The 15,151-nt window shown below is 41.3% G+C and overlaps 1 protein-coding gene across 2 annotated transcripts in view; it reads right to left on the bottom strand.

The window, feature by feature from the left end:
• The window catches only part of TMEM132E (transmembrane protein 132E), a 475,320-nt gene extending 461,430 nt beyond the window's left edge, over positions 1 to 13,890 (bottom strand). Inside the window, exon 1 of one of the 2 annotated variants that reach the window (XR_012799844.1) lies at positions 12,050 to 12,139. Coding sequence is in view for 1 of the 2 variants with exons in the window: in XM_075589907.1 (XP_075446022.1) it covers positions 12,050 to 12,149 (100 nt within the window). In the remaining variant the exon portion in view is untranslated. Of the gene's footprint in view, positions 1 to 12,049 lie in introns of both variants that reach the window. The other variant, XM_075589907.1, reaches the window with a different exon arrangement.
• Between the last annotated feature and the right edge of the window lie 1,261 nt (positions 13,891 to 15,151).

The following is a 15,151-nucleotide window of genomic DNA, read 5'->3' as shown; positions in this document are numbered from 1 at the left end:
AAAGGTACAGGGACTGTATGCAAAATATATTTACACTACAATAAATAATTCACCTTTAAATAAAGAAAATTGGTAGGAAAAACACAGTCTGTCATAAAGTACTATTTCTAATAATTACCTAAAGACAGCTTCTTATTGATTCCAATTTTTATTTATTTATAAAATGTTTTACCAGGAAGTAATACATTGAGAGTTAACTCTCGTTTTCAAGTATGTAATTAAAGGTGCCGGATTTGTTTTTGTTTTTTGTAAAGTGCCGGAACTCAGTTGCCCTCAAAAAGTAGCCCAGCTGCCGATGTTACATTGACATTGAATACTCATTCTGTTCTGTCTAGCGCATGCTCATGTACAACTGATCAATTGGCATTATGCGAGACTGGAGGAAAAAGCAAGCACTGGTCTGCATGGAATTACCTTACAGACATGTTCCTATGTATATGTTCACTCTTTTGATTGGAGATATTTGATAACATTAGAGGATTTAAAGGTGCAATCCCACAAAGTCGGACAGCTGAATTTCTTAGATGCCTCTGAATGGGGAAGTGTTGTCAATCAAGTTTTTTCTTTACCCTTATCCAACCCTGCCCTTATCAGAGCTCATAGGGTTAAAGGGGGGTCTGACTGTACAAGCACTTGCTGATAACAAAGTGACATCTTCCAAAACAGAGCAGCCAGAGGAAATCAAACCCCTCCCAAGTCTAACTGTAAAAAATACATACAAAATATGTATAGGTGTCATATTTGGGGTAAAAAAAGGTGTCAATTACCCAGGCAGGATCCCTCAAGCATATCAATGGAATTAGTTATTTGGTCCAAAGAGGGATTGCCCCTTTAAGAGAATTGCAAAAGTGAGAGAAAAAAACACTCAATGAAGAATACAGAAAAACAAATCATCTGCTAGGTCAGGATATAGCTAATAAGTTATTACACGTTATTTCTACAGGTATAGGACAGTTATGCATGAAGCATATTAAGCTTCCAATGTTATATTACTCCTAATAAAGACAAATACATTATGTATTTATATAGCAAGTTAATTTTTGTAAAGACCAGACATTCAGCTATTTAAAGCACAGTTGAATGTGAATTTTGAACAGCAGAAATAATCTTTTAAATTAAAAACACTAGTTCCACCTACAGAGATAATCTCAAAGCTGTAATATAACACTTTCTTTTCATCCAAATTATTATTTTTGCACAACCAGAAGGATAAGATGCCATGCATAGCTAGACTATTTTTGTTTTCTGAAAATCTTTATAATTGAACATGCACCTTTGCAATGAAAACCAATATTTCATCTATCCGGATTCACAGAGAAGGTAGCATATAATACATCAAGACTTCTATGTGTACATTTCCGTTTTCTCTATTAATCAGTCTATGAGGAGGGAATATGTATTTTAGAATGTATTTTTATTACTAAGACACCTTTTGGTGAAACACTTTTCTTTAAACCAGTACATGCAATCTCTTATTTCCTTAACGGCAAGCCATGTAGAGCTTTATTGGACGTGTTCCCTACTTTCCTGCAATTATCATCAAGAAAAAAGCAAATTTACATGCAACATGCAACACAATAGAGCACAGAATGAGAGATTTAACAGTTTGGCTTTGATATTTTTATTTCAACAAAACAAGTACCTACTGTTTTCCTCTAAGTCTAAGTGTTGAAGTACTTTGTTAATGAGCTATTTTCAATCGTCATCTTTGCAGCAAAGAAGGCAAGACAAGTGGGCAAGAAGTACAGCTCTGTTTGTCAAAAGATGATGAGATGAGACTAGTCCAACCATTGTTTACCATTCACAAAATGACTGATAAGAGCACACAGTTAGTTACTTTTTCCAGAAATTGAAAATTGCATACTGACTTACTTAATCATTGCATTTGAACAATTTTGCTGGCATAAAGGATTTCAGCACATGGCATCTTAAAAGGTCTATGAAGGTTTATAAAGGGCTATATCTTAAAGACCATAGATCTTAAAAGATCTATGAGTAGAAAGTGACATATCAGGTCCTACCCATTACAAAGGAGTATTTCTTTCCATTACTTAGTCTGACAAATACTGTAGTATGCCTGGATCAAGGTCATTCAGGACAGACAGCATACACCTCTAGAAAGTTTGCTATGTTTGTTTTAGGAACCTTTGGCATGACATAAGCTTCAGAAAAACACCCCAACTGGTGTGACCCAGGTTAGGAATTATTGGATAGCCCCACTAATGATTGTGAAAAGTTTTTGGTTATTTTATAGGCTGGAACATGAGATACAGACATACTGGTAGTTATTGTATGCGCAGTAGATCATGGATAATACAATTACCCCCATGATATTTGGCGCACATTATGTTTGTTTGAATGGAATATAGCTTCATGGAAATCCCGCCAAAATGCGTTAGCAGGTACGATAATGGCCATGACATCTGTATTGTAGAATACTACTTTAATGGAAAGGTCTCCCCTATAATTTTATATCAATTTGTGTTGGTTATGAACTCCATTGTTGCCAGACATGATGCATGCAAATTTGGTAGTGAGGGGGTTAAAGACGAATTCCGCAGTAGTCATCAACAATGTCCCTATAAATTAACTAATGGTGAAGAATATTTATGCTAATACTATAAGCGTTAGCTAAGCAATATTTTGAACTTACAGTATTTAATTCCACTCTCATGCATTCAAAGCAGTGGTAGGCAGCATGATAACCCTCAAGGGTTATATGTGTAGCCCATAAGCGCTAGAAAGGGCCACACATTATCCAAATTACATATAGGAGCTTCTCCCTGCTCTCTTCAGTCAATTTCTTAATGCCACCGTGAGAATGAGAACTCCTCTCCTTACACTGAGAACTAGTTGTTAGCGCGGTCATTAAGCAGCTGAGGGTATGGTAACAAGCTACAATCCGCACCAGCTCTGGGGAGAGAGGGAGAGCGGGCTTCTGGGGTAGCCAGCGGTTCGGGGCCGCAGGTAAAGCCTTCTACTGCTGCATGTAACCCTGGGTTGCCTGTTGCACCACCAATGATTTAAAGAAATAAATATATGCTGTTGGTCACCAAGACATCCCTAGTGTGATGTATCAATATAAACAGAGTGTAAGAGGCTAGTTTTGATACATTGCTCAATGTATCTCTTTTGTTTGTGACAAATGCAAGATAGTTTCCTACATGTTACATAAATTGTAAGTTACTGAAGTTTACATTATCACACATGGAGCAGATTTGTTTAATGCAATTAAAAGGGAAAATACAGTAGTAACGCACAAGAGGCATAGGATTTGATACATCTCATTATATCTGCGTCATGTAACTTCTCCTCCTGACATTCCCTAAATTACAAACCAAGGAAAGACCTTGGTACAGTGACGCAAGCTTAAAATGATGCAATTTGTAGTTATTTTGCCACAAATTTGCTTTGAAATATGGTATAACATATGCCTATTTCCTAGCATTCCCTAGCATTTCAGAAATGCAATATATTTTATGGCAGCATTAAGTACAGTGATTCATTCAATACATATAATTAAACTAAATCTGCAGTAAAAAAAAAAAAGTAGGTAAAGCATGGAAAAGCAGCAGCTGAAATAAATGATAAGGTTTAGGGGCTTATTCAATAAGTCACACAGGCGTCGTTCATTGACAGCTCCCATTGACTTGAATGGCAGCTCCTATTGACTGAACTGCAATCTGCATGTTTTTAATAAGTCACTTAATGTGTAATTTGTAAGCCAGAGTATGCATAGACCAGTGGTATTCAAAGTTTTTTTTTTGGTTAACGAACCCTATAATTACATTGTTACATTCTAAGGCAGCGGTGCGCAAACTGGGGGGCGCACCCCCTAGTGGAGGCAGGAGATTTGTCTGGGGGGGGGGGGGTGCAGGCAGTTGTCACGTGGTTGTCACGCAGGCGTGATGTCACGTGACCCCGGAGCATCATTGGACGCATCTGGAAGGTAGGAGATGGGGCGCAAGACCGGGGGGCAGAGCTTAAAAATGTTGTGCTCTCCTGTTCTAGGGAACTGTAACAGGGACTTATCACTGTTTGAGAGAAACTGCTTCTAAATCCAGCAGTGATCTGGTTAATTGCAGACAGGCAATGAATGTCTGGAAATCATGGGGCATTGTTCTTACGTTTCAGGGTTGTTGAGTGGAGGCTTACCACATGGGTTGGACTAGGGAGGTTTCCCTTTTTTGTGGATGGAGTAAAGGGCCCATTCATTCAGAGTCCCTTCTAGTCACGAGGCTCCCTATGTCATACTCCTTCAGTTGTAGAGATCAGCTGTGTTGGTTAAAGGCCTAGCTGGCCAACGAACACAACCATTGATGATCTAGCTCTGTGTTTCTCAACCAGTGGGGCCCATCTCCCCAGGTGGCGTATCGGGATTTCAGGGGACATGTGTGTATTTTGAAAAAACAAATGCAATGCTATAATATAATTTTTTATTTGAAACCAGAAAGAAATACAGCTCAACCCCATTATAACCCGATCCGTTACAATGCGAATCCGCTTATAACGCGATGCAAGCGGGGCTCCCAATTTTTGCTTTTAGGAATACTTTACAACACGATTATTGGTATCTTAAATACTTTAATGCATATAATTGTACATAATTTCTAACACGATCGGCTGTTGAGCTGTACAATTATAGCTAATGATTTCTAACAATAGAACGTATACAGCTTATTGCATCATCCTATGACGCGCAGTAGTGCACCTATAATTTTTCCTTTATCTTTCTTTATCTCTGAGTTATGCTGCAGAGTTTGTCATGTTTTCATGGTGCGCTGTGCAACTAAACAGCCACGTGGTATGCCGCTATTGCATTTTTTTCTGTTTTAAGGTGAGTTCATGTTTTAGTTCAATATAAACATTAGTATTGTAGTACAAAAATACATCAGAAAATTCAGTCTAGTATTTTTAGTGTGCACAAAAAGAAGTCTAGCACTAAATGAGGGAGGAGGAGTGGCTAAGGGAATAAAAACACTGAGGTTGAAGCAGGAGAACTTGGTTCAATTCCCGCTGTCAGTTCCTTGTCACTTTATCTCCCTGTGCACCAAAAAAAAATAGATTGTTAGCTCTACAGGGCAGGGACTGTGTCTGCAAAATGTCTCTGTAACCCGCTACATAAAACTAGCAGCATTATACAAGAACTAACAACAAAAGTGAACATGTGAAATAGTTTGTTCTAAATTGGCTGCAGTGGAAGCACTAAGAGATAATGGGGAAAAGCAGGGTTGCAGACTTGTCTGAGACATGTGAATGTGCTCACAAGTGATATTTTTATTTGCTGTACAATGTACGGTGGAGGCCTGTCAGGTTTTTTACCCACCATAGCTTATTTAATGAGCGGTTGAAAACTACTGCAACATCACATTGCAAAGCCAGTATAACCCCCCTCACACTAAAGAGAACCAAAAGGTCCAAACAGCTGTCTGTGAGTAGGATTTACTGGCTAGGCTGAAAAGCGGTGTAATACGGCAGGTGTATGCTTCATGGGGTCAATATTAAAATGGACATGAGTATAAACATTGTGTGCTCATTTGCATGTCATTTCCCAGAATCTCTGAATTGGATGCTAAGCTGCGTCCATACAGCCGAAGACCACGCGGAGGTGAGCGCATGAGTGTCGTCACCCGCGTTAAGCGGGAGATTTTTGTGCCCAAGGGAGACGCGCCGTGGGGGCTGTGTCTAGGGGCTTTCATTGGGCAAACCACTAACGTGACCTGCCCGTCGTACCGAGGAATCAGATTGAACTGATTCCTTGCACACGTCGCGCCCCCCCACCCCTTTCTGTCACGCGCACGCGCGGTCTTTGGGCGCAATCATTAGCTTAACGCAATGTGATCGCACCACGCGCGCACGCCTCCGCGCGGTCTTCGCCGCATGGACGCAGCCAAAGATAATGGGGAAAAGTATGTCTGAGACATGTGAATGTGCTCACAAGTGATATTTTTATTTGATGTTTCTAAATTTACAAATGCTTTGATTTGTTTTTAGCCGCGATATTTCAAATTTCAAATTTCAAATAAAATGATTGGGGGAGGCAGGTTTGAAGTGGGTGTGAGATTTTTATGTTTCTCAAAAGGGGCATGGGTTAAAGAAAGTTGAGTAACACTGCTCTATCTGGTAAGCTTATATCTACTGTAGATGTTTCTAACTTACACAGGGGACACCTCACTTAGATGGCGCTTATACTGCCTAGCGATGGCGACGTGACTTCGCTCCAAAACAAATCCATTGAATCCGTTGCATGTGCTTATAGTAAGCGCGATGGTGACGGAGCAACCAAAATTTGGAAGCCAGTGAAATTTGATTTTTTTAGAGACAGTCGCCACATGTGACTGTCTCTAAAACAATTACAGAGCGCTGCCCTCCTCCTTGGTGACATCACTGGCCTTGTCACCTGCGACGTCGCTTAAAACTAAAGGTCAACTTTCGCCAGTGGCGACGGCTGACGTCATCGGTCGCGTTGCCGGCACTATAAACGCGGCCTTATATGCTGTAGGCTTAGGGACCGCCCCCATCCCTGATGTTCCACACTACCAGGGAGGGGCTCTGTATAGAGCTAAAGCAGCTTAACCTATTAGGCTCCAGAATGGCCGGGGACAGTAGTATATTTAAAAGTGTATTGAACTGCTGCGCTAACCTGCCCCATTATTGATTTTCATATCAATGGCATGAAGTATATTCTATTAACACAGACTGTAACTGTTCAATACACTGCAGGCATTCTCTTTCACGCCCAGTGTGCCCACCTGATTTGAGTTATTCATCCATTTCAGCAATTTATTGCCTTTACTATGTAAATTATAAACAGCCTGGTACACAATGTCAGCGCTGTAGCGAAATAAATTGTAAAATGCTAATAAATAACTTTCACAATATGCTCATGTCACAGCTCTGCGTGTGGCATCTAAACCCCCTGGGGGATATCAATCCAAAAGATCAACTTTAACCAAACAAAATAGAGCTATAAAGAAAACGAACACGATTACACCCAACTAGCAATCATGTTTGACTTTATTTTAGTCATATTAACTAACTAAGCAATAGGCTGTCAACGGTGATATGAAAAACATGACACAAGTGAAATGCAGTCAACAATTTTGAAAGCAGATCTTTACATCTAGGTAAGGTACTGTGTGTGATCTAGAACAGATCCCTCACCGAGAACAGCTGCATTTATTGAATAGCTATAAACAGTGTTGTCTTTAAAATCGTCTATTTTCATTCTCCTGCAAGTACTGTATCAGTATCAGCTGGTTGTGCCTAATGAATACAAGCTCTAGCTTAAAACACTGACAAATTTGGCACATTCCATTTAATTCAGTACAGATCTTACAAAATCTGTAATTTTCTGCACACCCTCCCAGGGAGTATCTTTATCTGTTCACTGAACTGTGCAGTTACTGTACATGCGCACTGTATGTAGTGTCGACAAATGAAATGGAACTTCTGTAAATCATGTAAACAAGAGGATGGAGTGTGAGAATTTGTACAGAAACGACTTTAAATGTAAATGTTTTCATTGTCACATCGACAGTAGAACAGCAGTGAGTCTATGAGTGCATCATACTTATTTTCATGTATCATTGTCACCTACAAAACATTTACTAATATCATACCAGTTCGTTTACAGTAGATACATTGAAAAATGAACAATCAAAGCCGTGTGTTAGCTATGAAGGGGGTAGGCGTAACGTTATATGGATGTGTCCCCAGCTTTAAAAAAATGAAAATGTGCTTCAGAAAACGTTTCAGACATTTTTTTTAAGCTGAAGGCTACTTCAACTATACTCACACAGGAAATCTTTAAAGGTGCAGTCCAACTTAGTATACGAATATTAATGTCAGTACTACAGTATGTTCCAAGGGTAAATCTTGGTGATTGATATATTTTACAAACTAATCAAGCAAATATATTACATTTTCATCATTTTTTAAAGTGGTCTTGTTTGTTAATATTGTGAACTGATCCATTTTACAATGTGAGTTGTTTTAGTTCCCTTATCTACATCTTATTTTTGTTTTAGTGGACATATTGGCTCTTCTTTGGATCTTTGAAAGGAGGGGCTTGTAACACTTAAATACAATATAAGATATATACAAATATTTTTTTTAAATATAATAAAATAAATAACTCTGACCCATTTCAGAGACATGATCGTAAATAATAACCTTATTAAACATTAGAAAAAAACTATGCAGGAATTTATTACAGTAGCTAAGCTACAAAACTAGGGCAAAAACAGCCCTGATTTCTCAAAGACAAAGTTTCATGGAGAGCAATAGCATTTTTAAGAAGACTTTGATAAATAACCGACTTGGACTTATTTACAGACAACATCAATACCAAAGATTTAACACATTAAACATATGATCATTTCTATTAGTTCACTTGTGGTTTATGTGGAGTTGTGCCATAATAGTCACCCTTTTCTAAGCGTACTTGTCCCACACACCTTTGCAGTCACCAATTGAAGTTAGTTAAACAATGTGTTTGGCAGAGAATTCGTTGTGCCCTGAGCCCCCTATCTGTCTATCTTAAATGTAAGCTTTTGCCTCTGAAATGATCCATCTTCAGCCTTTTTGCAACGCTGGATTTAAAGATATCCAGTAATGACATAAAACAGCACATCAATTACAGAGCCCTATATCTGTAGCACCCTATGGTATGGAGAGTAGACTCAGCCTACAGTAACTGTATACTTGGTTTATACAATTAAAAACAATCATTAAAATCCCTGCACTACTGCTTACATGGGATTAAAATCATAAACAAGCCATCTATAAAGGCAAGTACAGATCTTCCTGCGCTAAAATCTTCCTGTCTGTTTACGGCTGTGAAAAAAAATAGGGGCTCGGGGCATGAAATTGAGCTTCGACATTGAAAAATTGTTTATAAACGAGGAAGAGCCTTACACAGCATAATCTCATTTTCCAATGAGATACGCTACACAGGGAGAGGTTACACATGAGACACACACACACAAAAACTGTGTTTGTCCTCCAACGAAAAAAAACGGTAAAAGGGAATATTAAAAAACCCCAGAGGTCTGCATATATCAGCAATATTCCAGGTGTAAAACACAAACATGAGCTGGTATTGATCTATGATTTATGCATCAGAAACAGTGTGATATCTTTTAACTCTTCCATTGCTTTTCAGTTTTGGTAAAGGTCTTCCAGCTTCAGAAGGTGACGAGTCCTGCCAGATGTATTAGTCCTGGTGGAAAAATTGATCTACAGGTTCAGACATTACTTTTCGTGGATGTTCATTGGACATGAGCTTTCAACACCTTAGCTGTACGGTGCTTAAAATCCATGTGCAGAAACCTCTAGAGTTTTCATGTTTGCTCTATAACAAAATATTGAAACCAGCAACAGAAAAGCTTGCAATACAATATAATTGCAAGATGTGCTACTTTGTCTGAGAGGAACCAATGGAGGCGGTGCTATAGCAAGGAGTGACCAGGTGCTGTCCCATTCTTTATAGAAACAAACAAGATGTTGCACTCCTCTGAAAATCGAACAAGAGTCAAATAAAGAGTAGGTTTTTTCCCTATCTCATTTTATCAACGTTAATAAATAATTATATTTTCACCTCTTAACCAGTGAGTATTAAAGCATTTTAAGTGCCCAAGTCTTGTCCAGAAACATGACGTGATGGCACACAGCACTAAAATGACCCAAAACCCGAAATGAGCTTGTGTGACACTTTGTGGTCATATATGGCACAATACAAATATTCTGCCAAATAACAACCACTGGCAATACAGGATTGCAGAACAATGTATGATAAACAGCCTCAGTGAATAACTGAGGTACCATTATTTTAATTCAGCTCACAGAAACACTGGAATACTACTACAAAAAAAAAGAGAGAAAAATGTGGGAAATGGAAATGCTTGTAACAAGCATAAATAAATGCGGCACACTCAGTCCCAAGACCCAGTGGACAGATGCCGCCTACAAATTGTGTTCTTCATTGCAATTTTTGTTTAATCAGTAAGGTGACAACCGATCAAATCTTTGATCTCCATCACAAATCCATGCTTCTGCTTAAGATGATACTCTTCACATGTAGAATTTTTTTTTTTTAGCACACCTGTGTTTCTACTGCTGTCTAATATTCCCAAAACATACCAGTCGTGTTACTACCATCTGAGACATGCAATATAATTTTGGGCAGCCTGTTAAATGTTTCAGTAGTACAGATACATATTTCTGTGTCAAATTTCAAATAAGTTAGAATATACTGAAGGAAAAAGACATATTACACTAGTCAAGAAAGTTAAAAAAAATATGATTTTACAATGGGCAAATTGAGGGACATGAGACTTGTATCAAGGGGAAAAACCACTCGCATTTGAAATCGTCAACTCAAAAAATCTTAAATGATCATAGTGCTTTACCCTCTTTTCAGTCAGACCTGCCTCATATAGCAGAGCAAAGTACACCTGTCTGTCTGCAGAAAATTGTGTAAAAGGCCCCTCTGGCAGTGAAAAATGAACAGTCACATGGACATCGCATTTATATTCTTCAAAATTAATTCTGTAATTGCATGAAAAGGAAAATGACATTCCCAGTTGGCTTTCGCTCACCAAATATCTAACAGAAGCGTTATAGCTTGCGGGAATCAACTACAAGCAGGTCTATCAGAAAGGGGTTATATTTTGCATTTCTGGATCCCTCCAACTGTTTGCCCTAACCTTTTCAGCTGTATGGCAGTTTGCATTTCAATCATGCAACAAATGGACCTTGTAATCATATTAACGCTTTACTTTCCTATTAGTATGCAATGCTGCACATGCTTGGCTTTTTAAATAACATTAGCTGGCATTGGGAATGTGAACAGACAAAGCTTACCAATGCATAAATCCCTATGCTAAGACAGAACTATTGAATTTGTATTTAATTAACATTTTGCATTTTCACATTACTGCCTTTAATTTGGTTAACGCTTTCTTTATCTTCAGGATTTTAAAAAAAGCACACTGGAGTTAAATTGAATCCACATGGGGGCAACAATTACAGTAAGAACAGCATGGATGTGACATCTCATAAAAGCCAGTGTCTCAGCAGTGTGCGGCACGGTTTCCAGAGAGCAAAGGAAACGTGTCACACACCTTTACTCAAATGCTAGCAGACCGATACCAAATTTGTCCCCATACAGTTGAATGAGCAATGATATCCAAACATGTATTAGGCTGCGTCCCGCTGGCGCTGACCGCACTCATGCTTGAGAGCGGTGACATCACCAACTCTCTAAGCATGAGCGCGGGCTGTCTTGTCTATTTCGCAAGCGGGAGGGGGGGGCATGTTGAGCATGCTTCAAACTCACTTTTTTTTGTCTCCTCAAGCACCAAGCTTGGGAGAGCATGCGTGCCCACGTGAGCGGGGACGTCTACATAACAAGTACAAGAAGTAAAAGCGGCAAGCGCTGAGCGCACAGCACCCTCAGCGCCAGCGGGGACGCAGCCTTATACATGCGGAGCAGCAAGACCCAATACCTGTTCACTATACAAGCAGCAACCATGTCCCAAACTTGCCCTGTGTAAAAGAAGCAATGTTACCCCAACCCGTCCCAAGTAGAAAAGTCTGTGGTATTCCAAACATATCCCATGCACAAGTATTCCTGTCCAGTATATAATAAGCTTGACCAAAATACAAGCAACAGAACAATGAACCTCCGGCATACAGATAGTACAGTAGCACGCTTCATTGCACCCGTCTTCACGCGACTTGGCATGTAATTGCTTCATTTGTTTGCATAAAAACAATAGCAAACTGCACGAAAATATGTTGAAACTCACACCAGTGGTAACGTTTTCTCCCGCCACAACAGGTGCAATAATGTCTGCTACATCTGTATACAAGAAGCTGAACGGCCTAGCACCACCCCACAGATAAGAAACAGTGTGACCCCAAAGCTTCTCAGTACAATACAGAAATCCACATGACCACCTGAACTAGCTTCACCGCTACGTCCCTTGGTAAGACCACCTAACAGAAGCAGAGCGGTCAGCCTGCTTCGCTGGGTCAAACTTACCCCTGGCAGTGATCAGGATTAGAAGGCACCAGTAGACGTAGTGGCCGTGGTATTGTTGGCAGTAGTAGAGCGGCCCTGGGCACCTCCTCCTGGCCGTCATGTTTAGAAGCTGGCACTGTTTGCCTGAGGTCGGGAACACCACACACACACAGAGACAAGCCACAAAGCCAGCACTTGCAGGGTCCACGCAGTGCGGCAGTGGGGCCACAAGAATATGTGAGCTCTTCGCACTACGCACCCATGGTTTTTGGTGCCATGTGCACTTCAACAGATTTGGATCAATAGAAAAGCGCCCTTGGCACCTGACAAGGTCAGAAACACTAAGGACCCCGCTTGAGGGTCCGCGCAAAAGATCAGCTCCCCGTGGGTTGGCCAAAGACAGAAAAGGGGGAGGGAGCGCGCTGCCCACGTGACACCGGGAGGTGGTCCGCGCGTGCGCACCTCAGGAACCGCCCGCTGGGGCCAGATAAACGGTTTTGGCTCGCGCACGCGGGCGGAGCAGTTGGTCTCTCAGGGGGGAAGGCTCGAGGTTCCTCCCAGACCTGCGCATGGAGGAGCCGCTGACAGGAGGTTACCGTCCGCGGTGGCTGCTGGGCAGAATCCAAGCTGCTGTGATGCTGGACGCTTCTCGCCGTCGGGTTCACAAGAGGAGACTTAATTTATCCGCAAAAATAAAATCATAAATATTGAAAGTATTTTAAAAAAAAAAGTTTGGATACAAAAAATTGTGGTTAATTCCTCCGTGTTTTTTTTCTCCCCCCTTAGCTTAGTTTATCGGAGAAACGGTTGCAGTTGTATTCGGATTCCACCCGGCACCTAACAAAAGATGCTCTCGTTGGCATGATACCCATCGGGGCAGACACCAGCAGATCCCCCCCCGAGAGTTCCCAGGCAGAGGGAAGCTACAATAGAAACCAGGAGCTTAGTTCCCAAGGCACGTCGTGTGTAAAAGGTCCGCGGTGCCCAGGAAAGAAAAACAAATCTCAACCCAATCCTCGTCAACTGTCATCCGCAAACTACCCGGGACCTCCACCATTTACAGTTGTTTTCTGAATGTTTAGCAAGAGACGTTTAAACACTCCTGCTGTTTGCTTTCTTTAGTAGAACTCGGCGTTCGCTTCAAAAGCCGCGAGCAAACCGTGCCTGGTATTCCCGAACAGAGAAAATGCCATCGCCCGCGACCGCTCCCCTGACAGGTCCCCGGGCTCACTGCTCCTTGTGCACTTCAGATTAGGATGCGACTGTCGCCTGGCACCGCCCCCACCCCCACCCCCTCCCCTTGTCAATGAGTCAAGCGCACACTATTCAAAGCGATCTCTTTATATACAAGTGTACAGTGCTGGTATTTATGTATTTGTCGATAGAGGGGCAGCCTGTTGAGGTGATGATAACCTCAGAAAAAAATATGGTTGCGGTTGAAAAAGAGTTTTCTGTTTGGTTTTGTTGGTAATAGTAACGTTGGAAGCAGCCCCAGTTCGCGGTGTCAGGGCAGACTGCAGAGGATGGTGCAGTGATGGAAGAGCGGCGGTTTGTTGCTGCTGATCCCCGCACGTCCTCCAGTCTCCGGTGTTGCTTGCTGAATGACTTGGTGTCCAGCGCTCCGGGTTTGCAGCAGTAGAAACTGAAGCCTGGCTCACGTGGGCTGTTAGAAGAAGGGAGGGGGTGGGGGGTGCGGCGGCGGTACAAAGCTTGGGCCGTGGCGCGCGAATCTCCACACATCTCCTGTCATTTATTTGGACCAGTCGGTCTCGCGCGCAGCAGGTGGTTGATTTCTGGCAGCCCTTTACCTGCAGGACGACGGCAGACGTTGTTTCGGATCGCCCAGAGAAAAAGCAGTGCAGAACCACATGCACCAAATTATTAGGATGTCACGAGTGCTAATACTGTAAATGTACAGTGAGACCCTAATGCCTGATCGAATGAGACGGATGCGTTCACATGACTGACAAGTGGCTCAGGACATTCTGAAGAGAGAAAACACGGTTATCAAGGGTCAATCCCAGCTTTTAGCAGTTGTCTCGGTAACTTTTTATTGCAATACAGAATTCGTCTAAAAACATAATTGCATTTGACACTAAGGGAAGAATTGCTACCCCAGTGAGCGCTAAAATGTTATCATGGGGCCAAGTCATGGCATTATCTAAAGACCAGTGCTCAGTGTTTAGCAGCTCTTGGCTGCACTATGAAGCTATTTAATTTAGTAATTAGACGTTGGTATGTTCTCTCAGATACGTGCACTTGTGTAATATGGATACAGCCAAGGGAATACTATTTTATCTCATGTGTTATGTGAGTCTGTAATTTATGCTTAACACTGTTCTCGTGTAAGGTCTTTCTGTGAATGAGTTAATATTGATATGAAAGTAAACAGCTGTCATGATCCTTTTTTTCTTCTATTCATACTGTACATTATGTAATCTTGATACAATAACAATCAAAGCCATAGCAATTATATATAATCGGTGTTGCTTTTGAAGAACGAAAATGTTTATGTATTTATTATAATTTATTTAATATTATATATGAACAAAAATACAATGATGTACTGTTTTTGTTACATAGATTTGTGTTGTTTCAAACACTGAGTTCATATTCTGTACTTATGCATCAAGATGAGTGATTTGCTCTTTTGTTTATAAATGTATGTTTTTTTAAAGATGTGGGAGCCCAAAACCGAAAATTAAAGAGACACAATATGGTACAATATTGTTTGAATAATATAGTCTGTACAAATGCCGAGAAGTCTTTACAGTGTCCACTCACATGGCCCCAAAGCGTATAAAGGCATTTGGGTGTTATCCACTGATATTATGGGGCCTATTCGAGAAGCTTCGATAACTAAGGCCTGGGACCCGCTGCGCCCGGCGGCGCGGTCGGCTGCACGGGCTTTCCCCACCAGCAAGGGAATCCTGCCGAGCCGGTCCCCCCTGGCTGCACAGCTCACTACACGCTGTGACGCGTCAGCCGCTAGTGGATACAAGAGAATTGTGATCCCTAGCTTCGACGCGTCACGTGGTGTGGCTGTGAGCCAATGAGGAGGGGAGGCTTCGGGCAGCGGGGAGGAGTGTGGAGTGAAAGCAGCGTGAGTGCCTGTGTGTGTGT

Source organism: Ascaphus truei, chromosome 3 (genome assembly GCF_040206685.1).
Source record: "Ascaphus truei isolate aAscTru1 chromosome 3, aAscTru1.hap1, whole genome shotgun sequence".
Classification (NCBI taxonomy): Eukaryota; Metazoa; Chordata; class Amphibia; order Anura; family Ascaphidae; genus Ascaphus; species Ascaphus truei.
The sequence above is the reverse complement of the archived record's forward strand: the minus strand, read 5'-3'. Positions and strand labels throughout refer to the sequence as shown.